The 8,302-nt window shown below is 38.2% G+C and overlaps 1 protein-coding gene across 2 annotated transcripts in view; it reads right to left on the bottom strand.

Annotated features, from left to right (window-relative positions):
• Positions 1 to 7,593, bottom strand: part of LOC101962880 (cytochrome P450 2C5) — a 28,439-nt gene extending 20,846 nt beyond the window's left edge. Inside the window, exons 1-5 of one of the 2 annotated variants that reach the window (XM_078037781.1) lie at positions 7,379 to 7,593; positions 6,268 to 6,415; positions 5,891 to 6,040; positions 2,676 to 2,836; positions 1,483 to 1,659 (exon numbers count right to left, since the gene is read on the bottom strand). In XM_078037781.1, coding sequence (XP_077893907.1) covers positions 1,483 to 1,659; positions 2,676 to 2,836; positions 5,891 to 6,040; positions 6,268 to 6,415; positions 7,379 to 7,546 — 804 coding nt within the window. In that variant the 5' untranslated portion in view covers positions 7,547 to 7,593. Of the gene's footprint in view, positions 1 to 1,482; positions 1,660 to 2,675; positions 2,837 to 5,890; positions 6,041 to 6,252; positions 6,416 to 7,378 lie in introns of both variants that reach the window. The other variant, XM_078037777.1, reaches the window with a different exon arrangement.
• Positions 7,594 to 8,302: the final 709 nt, after the last annotated feature.

Genomic DNA, 8,302 nt, shown 5'->3' on the forward strand with positions numbered 1-8,302 from the left:
CTCCCCCCAAAAGAAAGGTGGATTTGTGTGATATACTGGTGAATTCTATCAAAAATTTTAAACCATAGTATGCACACCAATAAAAAAGATAAGCACTCAGCCATACAAAAGAGCAAAATGGTGATACTTGCTACAACTTAGATGAGTCTCCAATGCATTATATAGAATAAAAAAAAGCCAGAAACAAAAGGTTGCATTGCCACAAGGTCTTTCATTATTTATCCACGATAGGCACATCCATGCAGACAGAAATCAGAGTACAGGGGTGTGGAAGAGGGGTGTGTTCATTTCATGGTACATATACTTTTGAGAAAAAATGAATAGTTTTTGAAACTGGAGACATATACAATCACAGAACACAGTAAATGCTATAAATACCAATAAAGTTAACTTCAAGAAGGTTCACTGTATGGTATGTGAATTTCATCTCAATTTTCTAAATGACAATGATGAAACACAAATTTATTGCAATTCATGTCAGAATTCCACACTGGTTTTTGCTGAAACTGACTATCTCATCTTGAAATTGATATGGAAATTCAAGGGACCTAGAATTGCCTAAAAGTCCTGAACACCAACAACACAGTTGGAGAACTCACTTTCCTATTGCAAAAGATGAAACACAGGAACACCGAAGAGGACAGGACGTCAGGATGGTGAACCTCCTGGCATAGGGTGGACATACCCAACATGGAGCAGCATGAGAGTCCACATACAAAGCCTCACATTTATAGACAACTGATCAGGGTGCCAAGGAAATTCAATGGGAATAAATAACCTTTTAACTGATGCTGCAGTGACAACCCATTCCTGCTTTCAGGGTCCCTGACAGACACCATCTCTAACTCTGTGTTCTATGTGACTTCATTTAAAGCTGCATTCAACAAGGCCTCTCTCGTCTCTGCAGCTACTCTTGCCCACACCACCACCTACAAGACTCAACCCATCTGCAATTTGCTCTGCTGTCCACGCTGCACATGTCAAGGTCTGCTTCAGTCCACAGGACATGCAGGTGGTGTACCTGGGGTAAGCTGCTCCTTTCCATGTCCTCAAAGCTGTGCAGTGATGAACTCCATCCTCATGTCATGGCATGGTATTTTATATGTTCTAACTTGATTGGAAATTGTCTCTTCGGCAGCCACATCCTTCCTTTTGTTTTATTATTAGTTTGTGTCATCTCTTCTTTCTTTGAGTCAGTCTAACTGACAATTTGTGTATTTATTAACACTCTCAAAAACCTAGGTGTGCATTCTTTCTCCTCACGTAGATTTTTATCTAAAGAATAGAGTCAGCATATTCTAATTATTTAATAATTGCATGTTTTCCATGATGCTTCATGGAGATTCATGATACACTGGGTCATCAAAGTGATTCAGAATCATTATTGTCCTGATCATGTAACACTTCTACAAATTTAAAGGGGTTCAGCAAACCACAACATGATCAAGGAATCAAAAAACTAGGCTGATGGCAACACTGTACCTGAGCCATTTTTATTAGGAAACAGTCAATGAAGTCTCGAGGATCATTAACATCCAGGGATTCTTCATGTTCTTTCACTTTCTCCAAAATATAATTTATAATATAATCAGAATTTTTGGATAAAATGTGATGACTCCCTGGCAGAAAATCAATGAGAGCAGGGAAATTATTGTAGACCTAGAAGAGAAAACAAAATATATTTATAAAAAGTACTTAGTTAACACATAGGTGACATGTTGCCAGCTCTCCTAAGAACTTATTGCTCTATATGTAAATAAAATTTGGGTCTATCTTGAGGTGTCATTGTTACTGAAAAATATATAATTTAATCATTCTTATAGAATGATTTATGGGAGAATTTTCTTACCAGAGCATCACAAGTGATAATCATTCCTGAAATTTATAAAACTTCTTAATTCTAAAACTTAATTTTATACAACTTCACGTGTCTACTACATCAATTTTCCCCAAAACATGAAATATGACAGCATGAGTTAATGTGATTCAAATTTCATAGATAACAAAAGACATTACGGGATATGGGGAACATTGATTTAGAACACAACACTAGTCCCTGCTTTTTATTTCTGTCAACCAGCTTCAGATGTGGAATGAGGTGGCCCAAAAATACATGGAGCTCAACTGTCCTCTGGAGCAGTCTCTCCTAACCCAGTGATCTTTTTAGCTAGGACAGCAGCTGCACATCAAAACCCATACACCACTCCGTGATTCCTCAAAGTTTTATTGTCCCTATTATTCTCTTTACTTCCAGAAACTATACTTTTTCTGAATTGAGATATTCCTGCCACATGTTTGGATGGAAAGTCCTCCAAGTGTTGATTGCTGGGCAGGCCTTGTTGGCAATGGGAGCTTTCAAAAAGTCCTAGATGTCCACGGAGTGGCATGGTCATCCCTTGGGCAGTCACCAAGAGCCTTACAAAAACAAGGCTTTTGATATGTAAAGAAATATCCACTCACTGGAGTGGGCTAAAACCCAGCTCTATACATGCACCTTCATATTCCTGCATGCCAAATAAAGAATTCAAAACCTTTCCCAGATATTTGCTTCATGGCTCTAGGCAAGAAGGTACAATCCAAGCAATCACATCACCTCAAGCACCATATACTATTTTGGATGTGTCTGAAGAAAAAAGACTAAAGTGTTTCTAAGGCAGAATGGATCTTGGCCTCACTTTTGCCCATGCAGAGCTCATAATCCTGACGTTTTCATTTAACTTTTTCACCAAGGTGAGAAAATCTGGATCTTGGTAGTCAAACCGGTTCTTGAAAATAATGGAGCAGATCACATTGCAAGGAGCGCAGCCCAGGATGAAGGTGGGATCACAGGGTGAGCCTAAAGAATTGGAAATGAGTCAAAATACATTCTATGATCATGTATAACTTAAAAGGACAACTATCAAAAAAATTAAAAATTAATAAAAATATTTCAATAAAAAAGAATTGGAAATGATTTTAAAATATCTTTAAAATTGGCCGTGACAGTCTCGCTACCTAAATAAATGAGTTTAGTATACTCAGCTCATATCCACTGCCTTGACTTATACACTTTATACTGCCACATTCTGCTATTTGGGAAGATAAAGACTTATCTTTCTGGGGCTGAGGTTGTGGCTCCATGGTAGAGTGTTTGCCTAGAATGTAGGAGGCACTGGGTTCGATGCTCAGCACCACATAAAGATAAAATAAAGATAGTGTGTCCACATAAAACTAAAAAATAAATATTAAAAAAAAGACAACTTTCTACTTAACAAGTCCAGTATCCAGAGCAGAAACACAGGTATATAGGATGTACACATTTTAAACAGTATATTGTACACAGAGCAACTGACAGCAAAATATTCACATGCATTAAAACAAAGAATTTCCAAGTGCAATGGAACATGCCTGTACTTCCAGAGGTGTTGAAAGATGAGGGAGGAGGATTGCAAGTTTGATGCAAGCCTCAGCAACTTAGTGAGGCTCTAAGGACTTAACTAGGCCCTAAGAATTAGCAAGACCTTGTTTCAAAACAAAACATAAAAGGGGCTGGAGGTATGGTTCACTGGTAAAGTGCCCCAGGTTCAATCTTCAGTACCAAAAAGAACAAAGAATCACTTTTATCTAACTCTGAGTAGGCCCTGAAAACCTAACATATTAAAAAAATGGAGTTTACAATACTTAGTTCACATCCACTGCTTTTCCTTACACCTCTTTAGCCCTTGGGGTTTTCTGGACTGAGTATTGAACCCAAGGGTACTATTGCACTGGATTACGTCCCCAACCCTTTTTTTCTTTTATATTTTTAGACAGGGTCGTGCTAAGTTTCTTAGGGTCTCCCTAACTTGCTGAGGCTGGCCTTGAACTAGCCATCATCCTGTCTCAGCCTTTCAAGTCACTGCCATTACAAGCTTGCCCAACCATGCCCAGCCAAGGGATAATTCTTAAAGGCAAAAGACCATCTTAAAAATAATAATTCAAGTATTCAGAACATAATCACATCTGTCTATAAAGCCTATGGAAAATACAGCAATTAGATAGAGAAGGAGGCTATACTGTGGGCCTGGAAACTTTTGTATGTATGTTTAATGAATGGAAGAAAGAATTCTGTGTTGAACCAGTGGAGAGGAACTAAAGTGAGATTGTGGGTGAGTTCAGGCATATAGAGGAAAAAATGAGAAAAGCAAAATGTGTGTGATATTTGAGAAGATAAAGTAATATCAATAAGTGGGTTAGATTTCTTTGCTAAAATAAACAACTTTTTTTCAAAATATAAACCCCAGGTAAGGCAATCAAAAATGCAAAACTAAGAGACACATATTATTTCTCATTTAAAAATTTAAAAAATGAATTTACTGTGGCTCAGTGGTAGAGTACCTGCCTAGCATGTGTGAGGCACTGGGTTCTATTCTCAGAACTGCACATAAATACATAAAATAAAGGTCTATCAACAATTTAAAAAGTAAGAAAGAAAAGAACAGTATATTTTAATCATTTTGAAATCTGTCCATCTCATATATTAAGTATATTATTTTACAGGAAATGAAGTCAAAATATAGGAAGTGTTCCTTTTTGTGGGGAATCTGTAAGATAAATTGTATGATCAAATAATAGGTACCAACTTATATGTATGAGCTCGAAAATTCATACCTGTGGACCTTAAATAAGGGAGACAAGAATCAAAGCCATTTTGAAAAAATAGGAGGGCATTTGAAAAATAGAAAAAGTTTCTGTTAGATGCTGTGTGCAAGCATTTTAAATATTGCAGGACTCTAAGCTTTTTGAAATGTGATATTTTCATCCATGGGGGTGGAAGGTAACTTGCAGAGTCTTGGAAATTTGGATTGTCTATACATGTGTTTCATGCACTGGTAAAATTGAATTTTTAATCTTTTCTTCCCTTTCATTTCAAACAGAAAATGTGAAAACAAGGTCATTTGGTATCCAAGCTAATAATCACATTCACGATGACAGACACTTCACAGGTGAGTAGAGTTGGCAGTAGGAGGAAAATAAGGACCATAATGTCTAACACCAAATCCAACGAACAGGGGAAGAAACAAACAGAAAACTGAAAACAGAGTTAACATTCTATTAGGAAAGACTATGTAAGGAGACACTGATACTCAAAATCTAGTTAAAGAAATCATTTTATAAATGTCTGTGTACTTTCTAGATATATATGAAAAGAGATATTTATGTAAATCAAAACACTAAATATGGGTAAGAAGATGTAGTTTGTGATTATTTATAAAAAATCATTCTGCATTTATAATGAGAATTTTATGGAGATAAAGCTAATCAATTAAATAATTGGAGAAATAATTGATGAGAATTTTATGGAGATAAAGCTAATCAATTAAAAGCATACATTACACCATGACTGGCCAAAGCTGCAGCCTGGACCTGGAAGAAATCCTGAGCCATGTTGGTGAATCTGCTCACACAAGTGTCGTCCAACTTAAGGAAAGCAGATGGCAAAGAGCTGGGATTCCGTGAAGGAGTGGTGGAGTCACTGCCTCCCCATCACTCACCAAGGTTTTCTACTGGCATGATATGGAATAGGTTGCCCTCATTTACACTAAGGGAAAACACTGCTCCTTAACTCTATTGAAGAAAAAACCACTCACATACTAAGTTCATAATTTCTAATTGGAAAGAAAAATAAAAATATTCAGAACAGAAACAGATCAAAAGAACTTTTACTCCCCAACTGCAGGCCAAAGCACATCACTACCCAGGAAACACTGATAGACAAACATGTCCTGTCCCTTTTTAAAACCATCCCTGTCCCACATGGTGTCACAACCAAGGCCCATCATGAGAGCTCTCACTCAACTGAAATGCTTCCAAGAAAGTCACTAGAGAAGAGGGCACTCTGTTAAGGTCAGTGACACAAACAGGCACCCACCATTGGTTTTCCTCAACTCCTCCACAAGGCAGCGGGCTTCCTCTTGAACACGGTCCTCAATGCTTCTCTTCCCCATCCCAAAATTCCTCAGGGTCATGAGAGAGAAGCGTCTTAACTCCTTCCATGTCTTTCCATTGCTAAAAGCAATCCCTACAAGTAGAGGAAAGAGATTAGAAGGGAGACGCAACAAGGCAGGGAAGCTAATGAGGGACACCACAGGGATGGCCAAGCTCTGCCTCAGGAGCCCTTCTGGTCTCTTTTCTTCACGCTGCTCATCCCAATGAACACTGCACAACACACACACACATACACACACACACACACACACACACACACACACACGCACACACACGTGCACTTACCAAAGTTTTTCTTACTTCTTTTTATAATTGGGATAGAGTCTCTTCCAGCAAATTCCTCCCCATGATCAACCAGGGCTTCCTTCACAGCTTCATATCCATGCAACACCACAATGGGCTTCATGCCCAAGTACAGAGTGAACACAGGGCCATAGACTTTTGACAACTGGAAATGGGGAAAAATGCAAATATTAGCAAACCAAATCACTACCTAAACCATGCATCATGCAGATTCTGGCTGATATTATCATCATCATTTTATGGTTTTATTCTACCACACAGAGATGGAAATATTTCTGCATTTCATATGTAAATGATTGATTGCTGCCATTGATGGATGGCTTCTGATGTGCCATACAATTTCAAGGTTTTTCAGCACAGATTAAAATTAATCCTCACATCAATGCATTCAGCAGTCTTATTTGCCCTGTTTCATTAACAAAGAAAATGAGATCAGTGAATGCAAATTCATTTCCACTGTTCTGAGCTAAGATAAGAGAACAAAATTGGAATGTCACTGAATCAACATTTGATGCTCGAGCACTTTATCACATCTCTCTGCCCACCTTGGAATCAATACCCAAGAGACTGCTCAGGATCACCTACAAAGCTCTTTGCAGAAGATGCTAATAGCCCTATGGTGAACCCTAGAAAGTCGAATTTTTAAGTTAGCATGCTTGATCCTAATGCCCAGCCATGGTTGGGGTCTGCAGCTATTACACAAAGTGCACACTGCAGAGGCAGAACCAAGACATGAACATCCACTGGAAGAACCATTTCTTCGACCCTTCTCCATTCCCAGCCCCAGGCAAAGAATTCTGATATCATCAATTGGACACTGACTCATGGTGTCTCTTTCATTTCTGTTGCTATATCCTACCTCAGGCTATTGCAGAAATCTTTACACTATTTCTTTGCTTTCAGGCATAATTGTTGATTCTGCAGAGAAGTTCTATACTCATAGCAATCCTGTGTAAAACATGGAGCTAATATGGCACATGACATCAAGGTTTACAGGGAGTATTTTCATCTGTTAAAAGAGTATTCCTCCAGAAGTATACTATCTTTAAAAACAGCAGTCAACTGACTTGCCTTCACAAGCCACTGAAGGAGCACAAAGCATACTTACATGCCTTAAGGATTTCCTGATGTCCTTAACATCTATCTGCAGGATATTTCCAATAATTGGGAGAGGAGTGGGCCCAGGAGGGAGCTTCCCCCTCCTTGATCTGTGTCTCCAGACTGAGAGGAGAAGCAGACAGGAGACACCAAGAATCAGGGCCACCACTGGATCCATTGGAGTCTTCTCTTCCTACTGAGATAACTGTGACCTTGCTATACAAACTTTTATGGTCTCCTGCTAATCCAATATGTAACTCTTTGACACATAAACAAACAGTAAGCTGGGTGGACTTTCATCTCTTTCGAGGAGGCTTTCTTCCAATAACAGAATAAACAGAAACTATTGATATTTCTTGTTTTCTAGAAAGCACCCTGAAGATTATGATTCAAATGTTGCTTTCCCGTTAACAGCTAGTAGAATAAAGAAAGAACAAATATTTTCATGTGCTGCTATGATTGAGAAATACTTAAGCTAATAATTTTGTGCAAGAAAATTACTCGTCATGCTAAATTGACACCCTCAGGCCAATTGGGAATCTATGACTAAGGAATTCAGTATATTCCATGACTTGTATGTTTTGAAAACATACAGTTGGAGATGCAGTGTCCAGGATAGGACACGGACACAGAGACTGCTCGTGGTAGACTTGAGCCTAGGAACTACCTTCCCTGCATCTTGCACCCTTCCCCACAAGGAGAAACTCCCTTCCTATACACTGGTGGTAGAAATTAAAATTAGTAAGGTCATTATAGAGAACAGTTTAGAGGTTTCTCAAAACACAAACAAAAAAAATCTACTGCTATAAAATGTAGATATCTCACCTGTGAGTAAACATAAAAGGAAATGAAATCAGCATATGAAGAGATGTTTATCACATGCCCATGTTTATTATGGAACTACCTGCAATAGCTAAGATAAGAAATCAATTTA

Source organism: Ictidomys tridecemlineatus, chromosome 1, assembly GCF_052094955.1.
Source record: "Ictidomys tridecemlineatus isolate mIctTri1 chromosome 1, mIctTri1.hap1, whole genome shotgun sequence".
NCBI classification, from domain to species: domain Eukaryota; kingdom Metazoa; phylum Chordata; class Mammalia; order Rodentia; family Sciuridae; genus Ictidomys; species Ictidomys tridecemlineatus.